The following is a 16,429-nucleotide window of genomic DNA, read 5'->3' as shown; positions in this document are numbered from 1 at the left end:
TGTAATCAAATCTACTATTTTTAAACTTCTTTTTTTTTATAACCACTGCCACGGACAATGACATCTGGTCTTAATCTCTTAGTCACTGGCTTAAAGCCTGTAAATTGGTATTGAATGTAAATATAAAGATTAAGGTCACTGTCAATGTTACCAAGCAGTCGCCTGACTACTGTTGTTACTCCCTCCCAGGGGACACCTTAGAAGTAAATTTCTTGAAGTCAGTATAACAAGACCAAGAAAACCATGATTACCGGCTTTTCACCATATGGATTAATACACAGTCTTATAGATTAACAGAGAAAAGTAAAGAATGTGGGTTATAATACTAGCCAGTGAATGCAATGTCTCTGAGTTTATAAGTAATAAATGCTTATTTGGTTCAAAGAATTGATGCTACAAACTTTGTGACTGTTACTTAATTTCTCCACGTGATTCCACCAGCTTAGGATCAGTGTTGAGACTGAGGCTTTGAGAGATTCAGTAACTTGCACAAGGTGGTGATGCATTTACAAGAATTTGTATTTGCCTCTCTGACTCTAAAGCCTGAGCTCTTTACCAATACCGTTTATTAGTAAGAGTAACCAAATTTTGAGTGCCTTTTAGTTGTTTCAGGAAGAAAGTTATACTGACATCTGCTAGCAACAAGAACATACTTTAAAAGCATGAGGGATAGTGTTGGGGGGGAGTGTTTTTAAAAAGGCTGACAATGATCTGTAGTCCAGCTAAATCAAAATTTCTTTATCAATAGCAAGCAATTCTATACCTGAAGACTAATTTTAAGACAGGGGACCTCTATGTATCTATTTAAATTCATGAGAGACCCTTAAAAATCTTTGTGATACCACAAATCACTTAGATCTTGATGACAAACCTATGAGAAGGCTGACATTTTCATACCGAAACAGCTGGGTATGTTTATAGCTCAAGTGTGATATGCCCCAGTTGCCCTCTGGGATTCTTACATTACCAGATGAAAAATGTGTACCTTTTTGACAATCAGGTACACAGAAAGCAATAAAAAGCCTTTTTGTATCCATTAATTCTCTCTTAATTTAATCTCCATGCCCACTCCATTTACAAAATGCTCCAGGCCATCCACTAGATACCTGTTTGCACACTGAGAAGGAGTGAAACTAAACTCTCCTGAGTTTAACTACCACCCTTTTAATCAGAAACCTTAAGATGGTGGCTAAACAAGTATAGAGTTCCTGTGTATCAGTGGGGTTCAAATTTTAAGACAAGGAATGTCTAATAGTCTTGTGTTAATGGGATACTTATCTTTCTCTATATTCATCAAAGTTCCCATGACTTTAGCCAAGTGACCACTGCTGCCCATCTGACAATATTTTGTTTTTGTTGTGCATTAGTGGTTTTGTTACTGTGAAAGTATTTGACGAAATTCAGTGCAAGAAAACATCACTTTACCATTCAGTGCTCAAATTCCTTGCTTTCAACAATTGGCGTTCAATCCAGTTGGGCTTTTGCTGCTCGATGCTCTGCATGACCTTTCGGGTCATTTGATTAGGGCTACTTTGCTCACCCATGATGCTTTCCAAACACACGCAAATTAAACTGAGCTTCTCCTTACTCCATCTGTCAAGGGAGGCACCTGTTAAAAGTTCCACAGTGTTTCCATCCTCAAATATCCGACATGTAATTACAATCAAGTTCCACACAAGCAGTCCAGCTTTCTTCAATGCAACAAAGTTTTTTGACATTTTTCTCTCAGACAGAAAAAAGAAGTATTTAATTGGGGGAGGCAAACATGCAATCACCGTAGGTAACTTGCTGATTACAATAGATACTGCCTTAGCAGCAAGCCTGGTGAAGCCTGGGGAAGAAAAGACAGAAAAGGTATGATTAATATTAGCATTTGCATTCCATCACTTCATGGTTTTGTGTTGTGTGGGGATGTCTAATTTTTATGGAGAAAATTATTGAGAAAAGCAAGTGCTTGACACATTCAGACAGAGCTCCACCAGGGTTTCCTGCAGTATTACCCCAAATTCCCCATATCCAATACTTGATTATTTTCCTGCTTCCATAAATGAAAGTTGGGAAATTCAGCATTAGAATTAACATTTGTACCTTTTAAGACTTCATCTTTGAAGGACCCATGGCCCTCCTCATCAGCTAATGCAAAGGGCTTTCTGCTGGACCTCTGTGTGGCCTTTCATACTTGTGAGGCCCCCTTAAATCTTTCTCCTCCATCCTTGGAATCCACAGCAGAATCATTCCAGCTCTTCTTGGGACTGGCTACTCCTCCTTTCCTTCTTAGCCTAAATGTCGCCACCTCAGAGAACTTTGCTTCACCATCTTATTCAAAGCATTTCCTTCATGACCTCCCCATCTCAGTCCCAGTCCCAGTCCCAGTCCGTCTAACATGGGACACCATTTTGTTGCCTAATTAGCCATCATCTATCTAAGAATTATCTCCTTTGCCTGTTCACTGTCACCTGGTACTGTAATGTAAGCTCCAGAAAGGGTATTACTGTGTCTCCAACACACAGAACTTCATTTGTAAGAGCTGTTCAGTAAATATTTGTTTAATAAATGAGTCAATAAACTCGCTAATGTTAACCTCTAAGAATAGTCCTCCTCTTTCCTTTTTTTTTTTGGTGTGTTCCCTGCCGATTTCACTTTCTAATAACACCTCTTAAATGTGGGTGTTCATTAAACAGTCCTTGGCCATTCAGCTGAGGATTCTATAACCAATCTCTTGCTTGGTGCTATTTCTCTGCAGGATATATCGATCCTCTTTCTCTATATTAGAGTTTCTCATTTTTGGCACCATTGCCATGTTGAATAATTCTTTGTTGTAAAAAGTTGTCCTGTGCACTGAGAGATGTTTAGCAACATCTCTGGTCTCCACCCACTACATACCAATGGCATCCCCCTCAATTGTGATAACCAAAACTGTCTCAGGCACTGTCACATGTCCCTGGGAGCAAAATCATCTCTGACTGAGAAACATTCTTCTGGATGATTCCAGGATCTTTCATCTTGACCTTTCTACAGGTTTGCAATCCTACTGTAGGGGTAGTTAGGGAGGGACAAGCAGCATAGGGCATGAGCTGGGTGGCTGGTATAATAAAGATAACCACATGCTTATTAGTGACATGATATACTGGAAGGGGCTACTCTTTGTAGGAACTTTGCATACTTTTTGCAGTGTGCCCATTGCTCCTGTGAACCATGGCTCACCCCAGACACCAAAGCTAAGACTCAAAGTCAGTTTAACCCTATAAAGATGGACAAGGCAAAGACATCAGGTGAGAGTCTCACCTTGAGCTTTTCCTTGCCAGATAGCTTGCGTGCTGTGTGGCAGCCCCCTCCCCTGCCTTTTGCAATATTATCAGTAAAACTTCTGCTTTACTTCACTTTCTTTACCTGAGTTTCTCATTCCATGAGCACTGGAAGAGACTTTCAGTTCAGAGTCAGCCTCACTCTGGCTCTGAGGCTCTGCATTTCTGCCGGGGTGGAGAGATGAACCAGGGAAGTGGAAGGTCCCTTCACAAGAGGACAAAGGCCCCCAGACCTGTGCCTGATGCAACACTACAAATCCAACTCTATTTCCCATTCCGTTTCTCTATCCTACAGTAGTCATCCTTAACTCAGGGTAATCAAATTCATTGTTTACCTTCTAAATTAGCTGGTCCTCTCCCCCCCCCTTCTTTTTCTTTCCTTCCTTTCTCCCTCCTTCTCTGCCTTCCTTCCTGTTCAATGTTCTATTGATCCTTCATACCCAACCAGTGATCAGCATTGATAAATCTTTCTGCTCCTTATGTCTGACGCGCTGGTTTTCTTTGCTCAGACCAACCTAGGCTGCTGACCTAGTTCAAGCCCTTCTTTATAAATGGTACCTGGGCAACCTAAGCATTCTCATAACTACTCTCAATGCTCCAGGGTGAGTCTAGCCCCACTCCTGAACTGTAAGAACAAATGAATATACAGTCCTATCAATTTTATTTTCTGATTTTTCAGCTACAATTGTTTCAGTTACTTTCCACTGTTAGGAGATGAGCCTCCAGATCCTTACTTTCAAAACTCACCACAGCCAGCCTCCCTCTGTTTCTATGAACCTTCTCTTTGAGACCTTTGACATGCTTTTAAGCATGTCTGCTCTTAAGCTTCTGAGTATCTCATACTCAGAAATATCTCATTACCCATAGTGGAATTTCCTCTATCTTAACAGTTTACCTATATTCTTTAATTCTTCAAACTCCACTCTTACGAATTCATTTGAATATATACCCATATGACCACATTGGTAATCAGGCCCATAATGGACATCTCTCGTATTGTCGTCTTTTGTATTATCATTGCTATTATTTATATCATCTTGTCATTTATGATTTTGTGAGTTGTCTTTATAACTAGACTAAAAGCTCCCTAAGAGAATGGGGAAAAATCTCCTTCAGCATCCCACAGATTCCAGCAGTACATTCCTCATATATGCAAAAGCATCTAGTTCAGCCTGGTTAAAAAAGTAGTTCTTTGATAAACGTTTTCTTTTTATTCAAATGAATATCTATAGGTGAGCCTTAAAATGTAGATAAAGCAAATCCAGATACTCCCTTGTGAACCCTTTTGTTTGTGTGCTTAAATTATTTTAAATGTCTTGTTCTTTATGTGTTTGTGTCTCTCTCCTTATTCTACTGTCAGGTATTTGACTTGAAAGATTGTGTCTTATATTCTCAATATTCTAAAGAGAGTTTAAGCACAGATACTGAACAGACATTTGAAAATCTGAGTAGATATCAGCAAAAGATTTTCCAATTCTCTTTACACGTGAACTTCTGCTGGTATTTTATAAACTCTGAGGACATCAGATACTCAAATCTCAAACTATTTCATGAAAGCTTAAGGCAAATTCCAACCAAGACCTCCAGACTGATGACAAATGAATAAATCTATTCTACTAATCACAAGGGCTGGGAAGCTATGATGATGTTAACAGCACACAAGGGAGAGATCCTTCAGCACTGCCACATGCTCATTTTCATCTTTATTTAAATAAGTTGACTGTCTAGGCCATCTATATGTGATACATGCCATCCCAATTTCCGAACTGATAGTGTGAAAAAATATGTATGATAGATGAATAAAAAATGGTAGGTATACTTATGTATTTATAATTCCTTTCTTCCTACACATGCACTATTATAATATATTTATAAATTATAAAACACACAAAAAGGAAATATAATGTGATTTAATATGCTTTATTACGTTTAAAACCTGGGCATAACTCTTCACTTCAGATCCAAGTTCAGTTTGTTTCAGTATCATGTTTTAATGTTTCTCACCAGTGAGAAAGCCACTACATAAGCATATAGATCCACATGGAAAAATGTATTACTAGCTGTGTTTACAAAATCATGGAATTTGTTTTTTCAGACTTACCTAACAGGCAAAGCTTTTGTCAAATTTGACTAATAAATATCTATCAACCATGACATTAATTAGTTGTTCTTGCAAGCAAATTGAAAAATATTTCAGTTTTACATTTTAAGAAAAAATTCAAGGATCACTAAAGTTTTATATTGGAATACTTTAAAACATGTTTGAAAATTCTATATCTGAGTTTTTAAGTGCACAGCTATAATTTTTATAGATTATACTGCTCTTTATAAAACTAGTACTTCTTGGTTTTATACAATAAACTTTATTAGTGACTTCCCATAGCACTTTGTGCATTTCTGCTATCAATTTCCTTCTCAACAATTTGCATGGGAACAATGCCATTTCTCCGATTTTTCCCCTCTGGCATCCATTCCTTCAGTTAAAGCAAATACTCCAACAATTTTCCCATAAGGGGTTCTTTTCCTTAGAAAAATAATTTACTGTTGAAGAAATATCATCCTAGGTATATTTTTCATTTAATTGTTCTCAAAGAAACAAAATAAAACCAGTTCTTCGTGTGCATGCACATAATGGAGCAAATATCTAAAAGCTGAGCTATTGCAGAACAACTGAATTTTCATCCAACTGTATGGTAAAACTCCTACCCTGTGTAATTATGGTTATATTTATTTCTTTAAATTTTCAATGTTTTCTATGTGATGATATTTGCTGGCAAAGAAATAAAGAAATGCATTTTAGCTCCAAACCATAATTTTTTCCACTTTCTGTCATTGTCATTGTGTCAAGGACAAATGTCCCCTTAAGGCAGTGGCTATTTGTCACTTCTCAGAAAGTTAAGACTTCTCAGAAGGGGGAGGGCGCTTGAAACATCCATCATTGTTTAGACCAATTTTGCAAAGAACATGATTATGTATCACTTTACTTAAAACACCAATGAAAAATTACCTAGGCTTGTCTTCATGTTTTAGCTTAGTTTTGAAATCTTTTGCTAATCAAGATGTCTTCCAAATATCTGTAGCTGATATCTGTGGCCAGAAGCTCACTTGGGAGGGATTCACATTACGCAATAATGTATGAGAGGCCATATTTCAAATAGTTTTCCCACAGTTCTTCGCAAATCTGTTTAGATCATCATTGTTTTACCTTATGATAAGGCTGAGAAAGAGCTTATATTTGTAATAGAGATGTGTGAAATGTTTTGCTTTTTCATTCTGTGCTCTCTTCACTGCTTTCTAGTATTGAACTACAGTTGAGTTGTTGACTTTCAGGAATATTTTAAGGTCATTTGTGTGCTTTGCAAGGATTAGTTTTGTTAAACCAGATCCTACATTACAAAGGACAAATTTAATGCACTACTGTACACAGAAAAGTAAAGGAGAAAGGTTTCCCTGTACTTTGCCTCCTTCCAATATTGTGCTGCTCCTGCTCTTCAGGCTTTTTTGTTCTGTTTTGTTTTACTTTATGCTTTTGGAGACAGGGTCCCATTATGTAGGTCAGGCTGGGCTTTAACTCACTGGGTAGCCCAGGCTTGCCTCAAATTTGCAGTGACCCTCCTGCCTCAGCCTGAGATTATAGGCATGCATCTCCATGGCCAGCTTCCCCAGAGCCTGTTCACATTTTGTCCCCCGCACACAACTAAGTGCTCACTCACAGGCCAAGGGAGGGCTCCAGTGGCAGTCTCCATGTGAAACTTTAGTAAAGTTTAATTTCTTTCTTTCTTCCCTAACACCAAGTACTGTATATCCTGAGATCCTGGTACCTATTTTGCAATAGTTATACTAGTTTCCAAGCACCAGGAGGAGACATTAGATCTGACCTTAAATACAGTCTAGTATGTAGTAGTCAATCACTACTAAATATCTGTTGAAGGAATAGATGACTTAATGTCTAGCATGTAAATATTATCGCTCTTGCACTAGCCTCCTCTAATCCCACGAGATGTTCCAAGACCTCCAGTGGATGCCTGAAACCACAGATAGCAGCAAATCTTCTATCTGTGGTGTTTTTCATATATATATATATAATATTAATTTTATACATTAGGCACAGTAAAAGATTAGCAACAATAAGTAATAATAAAATACAATAAATAACAATATATTATAATAAAAATTACATGAATATGGATTCTCTCTGTTGAAAGAGTCAAACAAATCCTAACATTTTTGGACCATGGTTGATAGCAGGTAACTGAAGTGGCAGAAAGCAAAATAGCAGAGATGTGAAAATAAAGATCAAGAAGTGCCAATCTGAAAGTCCCTGTAACATTTCAGAGAGCAGAAGTGAAGAACAGTGAAATTCATCTATTGTCATATCCACTTAGAATGTACTAAATTAAATGGCTCATAAAGTCATTTTCCTCTATATATTTATGTGATCTGATGTCTCTTCTTGGCTGTCTGTATATTGTACTTCCAGTGATAATTTTATGAAAAATATTATCTAATAAGGAAAACCCTACAGTGGGTATCTATAAAGTAAGTATTTTTTGATATCAGAGGTTCTTTGAAATGGTATGGAAGAATTCCAAAATGCTTTGTGAAAATCAAAATTATTCATGAATGGGAGAATAATTTGAAATTTCCAAGCAAAACAGTGCTACTAGTATGCATGATGTGTTAACTATAGATTATGTCTTCTCAATTGGTTGTAATGTATGAAATATCCAAAAGCTAGAATGAAGGAGAGATGGCAACAACTCTTAGATAAGAAAGAACTTAAGTAATGAAAAGGTGACATTTTCCAGTTTCAATTAAATGGCTTTACTAGATTCAAAGGCAGTTTAATAGGGCTCGGGCAGAATGAACACATTACTATGAAAGGTCACAGATAGATAATTGATTTGAGTTTGTAATATAAGGTTGTTGGACAAGAGCCACATTATTTAGGATCTATATAGAGAAGAATGAAAGAAAGACTAGGTCCTTCAACTGCTTTTCCTGGGTTCAGCTGGAATATTTTATTGTCAAAAGTTTCCTTAACGTTGATTTGAAAAATATTCTTCTTGAAAGATAAATATGAAAAGGGAAAGTTTTATTTTAGAAAACCAAAAGAAGATTCACAGCTATAGGCATATGACATGCATCCAAAGGAGTTTGATGAAAATGAAAATATATAGGTAAGAAATGAATATTTAAGAAGAGAAAATTTGATTAGTAAAATAGATGAATAATGTACATAAGAAATGATTCTTAAATATATTTGGTGGATGCACTGCTCTGAAAATTCAGAACCAAAGTAATGGGGAAAAACATCCTCAGGAAAATACTGTAGTTACCACATTACTGTTGGATGCTATTTTTGACCTAACAGCTACACACGTTGGTGTGTTAACAAGAGCAAAGACAGTAATAATTAACGTTGCAGAGGAAAATTGTAAAGGGGAGAATAATTATTAATTAATCTGAATATCATACAAATTTTCCTGAGAGTACATATCCTTAGATAAAACAATAGATTTAAAGGAAATCAGTCAAATTCATGTGACCAATCTGTGAATACTAACACAAAAAGAAAATACCAAAGAAAATTCTGAATAACATGACCATTAAAGCCAATTTCATTTGTAGTTTTCTTGTTCATGTGGCTCATATAAAAAAAATTAAGGGTTTGAAATATGTTTGGTGGAAGGAAGGATAGTATTGTTTATCAATCATATAATTTTTAGAAAATTACTTAATTGAATATACTAGAAGATTGCTTCTTCAAGATAAGTTTTCTTCAAGAAAAACAAACATACTTACCTTTGCTTGATTCTTTCCTTTTCCATTCTTTTGGAATGTAATTCCATTCTTTTGGAATGCTCTGGAGCAAATGATTGGGAACCCTGTGGTTGCTTGTGTTTGTCTCACAAGTTCTTCCACAGTTCATCAAAGATATTACCTGCTGTATGATGTCTCTGATACCATCAGTCAATGCCAATCGCAAGCATCGGATGACCTCTGGCTCAGACTCCATGCACACTGTGAATGTAAAATCAGGGGGCATAACACGGTTAGCAGAATCTGGCAATCAGGCGTGCCTCGTTTAACTGGGAATACTGTTTCACAAGAATACAGCTTAAAGTTATAGTTAAGGAGAGCTTAGTTTAACCAAGAATTCATATAGTTGATAAAATGAGAGCTTATCTTAACCAAAAATTCATATCGTTGATAATCAGCTCCTAAAGCATTTAAATAAATTCCTTCTTCCTAGCAACTAATAAATGACTATTAATATAATGGTAAATAGCAACATTTGCTGATAGTTTTGGATCCTGCTGATGGAATATAAATTGCATGACCTTCTTAGATGGCAACTTGGCAATAATATCAAAAGCTTTAACACTTTACTTACCTGTTGACTCAATCCTTTTTGTAGAACCTAATAGTAAGAAATTAAGTAAGAATATGCAAATGATATATAAAGGATTATAACTAAAAGATTAGCACTATCTAAATATCCAACAAGTAATTTGTTTAATTAGCTTTGGGATATTAACTGTAAAACAAAGTCAAATATTGTGTAGTTCAAAAATAAAATCAGGTTAGAAAAGAGTATGACATGCCATTTTTGTTTTAAAATATTATATATCTACAATACAAAAGATGTATTCTCTAATGCCAATGGTCATTATTAATGATGGGATTCCAGGCAATGTTTTGCTTTCTTTCCTTGCTCTTTTGCTTTTTCTCCCTTCTTCCTTTTCTTCTTTCTTCCTTCTTTCCCATTTATCCTGCCTTCCTGCTGCTTTTCTGTGTATTATCCACAAAGAATACATGTAACTTGCATGATATGTGCAATTAAAAAATTTGGTTCCTTGTTTGACATTTAATATGACTAGAAAGTCCTGAAACCATCACTTGAATCAGTACAGAAAATAAATTTGTGCTTTTCTCCACCTCACGTTCCCAAGTAATATTTCTCAAATGACTCATTCATTTAACAATGGTCCATTGTTGAAACTATCAAGGAGAAGGATGCTTTTGGTAATATCAAATGTTGAAAGTTTAATTTTTTTAGCATAGCATCACCATGAGTTAGGCAACATCTTGCTCTTTATAGAAATAATGGAGGATAGAGCTGTGAATCTTTTTGATGATATTTGAAAACTTGAATTCTTCAAAGGGCACTAGTAGATACCCTACTTCCTATATCAGTAATTATTATTCATTTGGACTGAACTCTTTGATGCTGTGGACTAAAAACATCTTAGTTACCTGAAAATTCTTAGAAGCCAGATATACCTTTATTTCCTTTTGTTAAAAGATATGTTTACTGTCTTTAAAATAAAATTCAGGTGTTGAAAATGACAGAGAAAATAAGACAGAAAGTAATTTTACTTCAAAGATTATTTGAAAATTAAATGAATTGATTTATGGAAATTAAGTATTTTGAAGAGTACCTGGCATAGGAACTATGTAAATGTTACTTATTAATACTGAAGACAAGAGTTTTTGGAAAAATTACAATGTTATAGTGTTGAGCTGGCCAATATTTATTTGATATGAAGTCCTAAATCATCTTGAGGACTTGATACTCAGGAGGACTAAGCAATATCTACAGATGTCTATGATAGGGAGAGATGCAGATAAAGATGGAAGAAAAGGACAATGGAAAGAAGAGGTAATAGAAAAAAGAAAGTGAAGGTTCCTGTGTGAACCAACGCACCATCAGAGCCATACTAAGAGTTTCTTCATCAGTCAAATGTTAGAATGAGTACAAAGATTATCAAGAAACACAGTACACAAAGAACACAGCAATGCCCAAACCAAGCGCTATAAGCCCATAACATTAATCCTTGATTATCAGGATAAAGGCAAGAAACAAGAGAAAGTATCTTTCAAAATTATAATGTTTTTATTATTGATATTTTGTCATACATAATTTCAGTTTTCATGTTAAATTAACTGAAATGAAAGCAAAGAAACATAAAATTCAGATTGAATCATATAATTTAAAGAAGAGGACAAATTTGAGACATTTGTAAGAAAATGGATACACCTGGAAAATATAATGTTGAGTGAAATAAACCAGACACACAAGCTTAAATGGTGTATGATATCTCTCATTTCAGCAAGGCAGAGTACAAACAAAGAGAATAATAAAGGATGGATGGAAAGAGACAAGGGCATGGATCTTTTCCAACTTGGAAAGGGTCCAAGAGTCCAAGGGGGAGGGGAGAAAGGGAATGAGGAGAAATAAGAATGAGGATACGCCATGTATAGGAACCTAACATCAATGAATGTAAACATTACATGGCATACACATGAGCTAAGACTAATACTATGAACAGGAATGAAAATAGGGAAAGGGGAATTAGGGGAGGAAGGAGGGAGGAGGAGAGAAGGGAAACTGATTTTTAAAAAAGAAACAAGATGTATTATGTTACGTGCACCCACTCACCAAGATGACTGTAAATTGCATGTACTGCAAACATGTACTAATACAAATTAAAAAATTTAATACAAGTAAATAAACAGAAAGAATCCATGCTTCATCATCTCCTTTTCTAATATTTCAAATCAACTTTAAAAATAAGGAAACTTTATTTAATCTAGGAGGGGCCCCCATGTTCTTATCCACACAACCATAGAGAGAGAACGTAAGAGGAGCTGAACGAGGGGATATTTGTGGTCTTTTTGAGTTTTTATCTTCTATGACTCTATTTAAAACCCTAAACAGAAAATAACAACTATTTCATAGCCAAGTACAAAAAAAATCAATAAAAGCAGTGATTCTACTGCTTTCTTTCACAGCATGATAATCAGAAGTCCTTAGAGAGGCTGCATGATGGTCTAAGTCGGCAATGAGCCTCACTCTTCAGCAGTGTTCTAAGATTGATAGAAACCAAACAGTTCATGGATCTACACATTTTTCTTAAGATACTAATTGTCAATTTCTATCAGTCTAATCTTTTAAAATTTGATAATGACAGATCAGGGTGAGCATAGAAAACTTCACTACTTTTATTTTAAAATTTCTATAATTTTGAATAAATAGAACAAAAGTAATTTAGTGGTAATTTTTCAAGCTACTTTTAAGAAAGGAGTTATACTGTATTTGATAAAGAATAACCTCATTTGACATTATAAAAGTAATGGAGACGGGCATGGTAGCACCTGCCTACAATTGCAGCAGTCAGGTAGGCTAAGGTAAGAAAATTGCAAGTTAGAGCCCATTCTGGGCAACTTAATGACTTAGTCAGAGCCAGTTTCAAAACAAAGAAGGGGGCAGTTGGGGATATACTTCAGTGCAAAGGTCCTAGGTTCAATTCCAGTAACACATACACACACACACACACACACACACACACACACAGCGTGGAAATTAAAATGTATTTTTAAACAAAAAGTTTTACTTGAAAAGCATTCTATTAATATATTGATTAATCCAGAGCTATTAGAAATAAGGTTTTTAAATAAGTTACAAGTAATTGAGCAGCCAAAAGTAACAAGCGTCTTTAAAACATCCTCTGAAAATACATTAATATAATGACTTGAGAGAAAAATAAGGGCTGGGGATTTAGCTCAGTGGTTTCACTGCCTGCTGCACAAGAGCAAGGACCCAAGTTCGATCCCTGGTACCAAAAAAAAAAAAAAAAAAAAAAAGAGAAAAATAAAGTTTATTTGGTACTTCAAAATTTTAGATGATAGAAATAAGAAATTGAAATCTGGACAGGATTTGACTCTTATATTTTTTCTAAGGCAAGGGAACTCATGATCCAGATAGAAAATGATGGACCACCTAGTAAGTAGGAAGGCAAGGGTACAGTAAGCATCTCCCTAGCACAAGACTTTACTAAGATGGGCCATAGACTGGGAAAAAACTTACTGATGCATGTATCTGAAAAAGAACTTACACCCAGAATATATAAAGAACCATTTAACAACTGAATGAGACAACTCAATTAATAAAGGGAAAATTTTGAACAGATGCACTACAAAAGAATACTTTTAAATGGCCATTAAGAACACGAAGAGGGCTGGGGATGTAGCTCAGTGGCTTTGCCGCCTGCTGCGCAAGCACAAGGACCCAAGTTCGATCCCCGGTACCAAAAAAAAAAAACCCAAAAAGAACACGAAGAAGTATTTGCTATTGTGAATCATGAAGGAAATATGAAATAAAACTATCATTAGATACAATCTGAACTGATCAAAACTAAAAAGACAGTTCCTAATATTGGCAAGGACATGAAGCGAACAAAATTCTCATACATTATTGGTGGCAATGTAAAAAGATACGTCTTTTTTGTAAAATAGTTCAGTAGTGGTGAATGGATAAAATAGAGAATACTACTCAGTGATACTAGTCAGCATAGGGAAAAAAATGAACTATTGATAAAGCATAATATAAACAAAAGAGGTGTGACACAAAAGATATATCGATTCCTGCTTATATGAAATTCTAGGATAGTCAAAAAGTAACCTACCATAGTACTAAGCACTATCAGGATCTTGCTAGGATTGGGAGTTGAAAGAATTGACTACAAAGTGGGATGAACGGACCTTTGGAGGTGATAGGAATGTTCTATACCTTTATTGTGGTGGTTGTCACACGGGTTTATATATTGGTCAAATGTATTGAATTCTTCATTGGAAATGAATAAATTTTATTTATATAAATTATATCTAAATAAAGTATTGTAAAAGTAGATTACAAATACAGGCATTGGATGGATGACCAAATAAAAGTGTTTGAATAAATGATTCCATTGTGTAGCAAAAATGATCTTTTTAAAAAATATACATGTCATACCTACCCACACTGTGGTGCAGGTATATATGTAGGTAACAGAGAAAATTGCTGTGCCTAATACAAAGGTAATGCTATAAACTAATTTTAGCAACAGGGAAACAATTCCACATCTATATGCATTCTAAATAGTCCTTCATAGAGGTTTTTATGAGGCTGAGGAAAATGAATAGTGAACAAAAGCAAAACTTTGGATCTCAAAGTTTAATTGGAAGGTTTGGTTAAATCATTGAAATCTTTCTTCCCAGAGGCAGTTAAGAAAGTTAAGAAAACTGACCCAGAAAACAAAAGTAAGGCCAATGACGTAGTGAGGAGACAAGTGAACAATACTCACTGAGTATGTTATAATAACACCACACACGGCATTTTGGACAATATTTTCCTCATTTACAAGCCTGTTTGGAGCACTATTATAAAAACTAGCTTAGTGATTCTGCTTTGAAATTTTCATTTGCCCAACTGAAGACTATTTGGTCTACTTTGGAGACATAGTCCTGCAGTGACTGCCACCAAATCTATTTTTTATTGGCTTTTCAATGTCCATATTAGGTCCTTGACAATTATTTTTGTATTTCTGTCTTTTATCACCTTTTAAAATAGATATTATCATTTTTGCTCTCCTTCCCTAGCTCATGTTCATTCTAAAGAGTTAACGTGTTGGATTTCTAATTATAAAATCATTGTAGATTTCACTGCGAAACTCATGTTCATAAAGCAAATGCCTTAAAATATTTAGTCTAGTAGAAAAACATTAAAGAGAAATGAGTTAGAAGATCTGGATTCTTGCTCTGGTTCTGTCCAACCTAATTGGTGGACTACCTAAAAGTCTCCTGCCTTTGTTTCCTCAGGAATAAGATGAGAGTACTGGCTACTTCATCTCAGCCTTTCCATTCTAAAATGATTTCACCATGATGTTCTGTAAGCTATGCTGAATTCTTTGACAGTGTTTCAGTGGGAGGAAAATACACCAGTGATGTTTTTAAGCATAGTATTACAGTTGTCTGGGTAAGTCAATTATATTTACTAACACATGGGTCTATGAGTGTTAAAATGCAAATATTGCAGGATTATGATTATGTGTCTCAGCTGTATTTCCTTTTAACATCTTCTAGTTTCAAATAAAACAGAAGTCATAATAAAAGGGTTGATTTTGTTATAAAGTAGCACATTATGTTATTTTATTCGTGCTCTTTAAAAATAACCATGATTGGTAACAGAAGAAAAGGAAAGCTTTTGAAACTTTTGTCAGAGAAAAGACAAAGGTACAGTCCCTCATGACCATGAAGGTCTCGGGCTCCAGAGAATATTCAGCATATAGAGCGTATTTTATATTAATGCTCATGGAGAAACGACTTGCACAAAGTCCAAGGAAGTTCTGCCCTTCATGGCCTCTCCACACATTTTGGGCTATATGAATTTGGGTAAAACCTATTTCTAGAGATCTATCTGGTTTCCTAGAAGAGAATTTGCTCAAAGCATAGAGAAAGAGAAGATATATTAGGAACAGGCACAGTTTTACTTTCACTTGCCAGGACCTCAAATCCACTGATATCTTCTAGGTCATTTGTGGTAGTTTTGTAGTGAGTGTAAAAAGTCATTCAAGAACTTAATAGTTGAAAGATAAAGTGGTTGAAGCATGAAGTTTACTGATTCCTTATAATCTTGTAAGACAAAACAATTATTACTCCCCTAAGAAAAAAACTAAACACAGCTTAGGGTGTTCAAGATTGGTTTTAAGACTGGTTTTCTTTCAGTTCAATAAAGACCAAGTCAGAAGCACAAGATTTTTTTTTTTGGTCCCGGGGATCAAACTCAGGACCTTGTGCTTGCGAAGCAGGCATGGTACCACTGAGCTAAATCTTGGGCCCCAGAGAAACAAGCTTCTAATTCAGTCTTCATACTTAGAACTCTTCCCTTCTTTTGGGTAAACAGAAGCAGTGAGGTAATGCCTGGAAGCCAGGAGATAAAACTTTAAAGGGGATCACTGCTATAAGATTTTTACCTGATAGATTCAGATTTTAGAAACCACTATCAAAAGTTATCTATTCCTTTTTGCAGGGATAATGATCAAGGGAAGATGAAACATAATGACTTTAAAACAACTAAAATGATATTCAAGTATTATCTGGAGGACAGTCAGAAAAGTCCAGGAGGAATGAAGCTATGATTCTTTCCCAGACAGATCTTCTGCAGAGACCCTAGGAAATATTTTATGAAAATGCTGGCTCCAAAGCAGAGTGCGTATAAGGAAACATAGGTTGAAAGCCAGATGTAAATCATGTAAATGACTAATAGAACAACAGGGTAATGATAATGATGCCCAGGTTCT

The 16,429-nt window shown here is 35.4% G+C and overlaps 1 protein-coding gene across 9 annotated transcripts in view; it reads right to left on the bottom strand.

Moving 5' to 3' along the window:
• Positions 1-16,429, bottom strand: part of Kiaa0825 (KIAA0825 ortholog) — a 382,237-nt gene that overhangs the window by 219,538 nt on the left and 146,270 nt on the right. For all 9 annotated transcript variants that reach the window (XM_087180707.1, XM_087180706.1, XM_013071110.3 and 6 more), the window contains 2 exons: positions 9,111-9,329; positions 1,426-1,831 (listed from right to left, as the gene is read on the bottom strand). In XM_087180707.1, coding sequence (XP_087036833.1) covers positions 1,426-1,831; positions 9,111-9,329 — 625 coding nt within the window. The remainder of the gene's footprint in view (positions 1-1,425; positions 1,832-9,110; positions 9,330-16,429) is intronic.

Source organism: Heterocephalus glaber, unplaced genomic scaffold (genome assembly GCF_053883595.1).
Source record: "Heterocephalus glaber isolate CG9 unplaced genomic scaffold, H.glaber_assembly_v1.0 deba00001465, whole genome shotgun sequence".
NCBI lineage: Eukaryota > Metazoa > Chordata > Mammalia > Rodentia > Bathyergidae > Heterocephalus > Heterocephalus glaber.
Note: the sequence above shows the minus strand (reverse complement) of the source record. Positions and strands in the feature narration are given on the sequence as shown.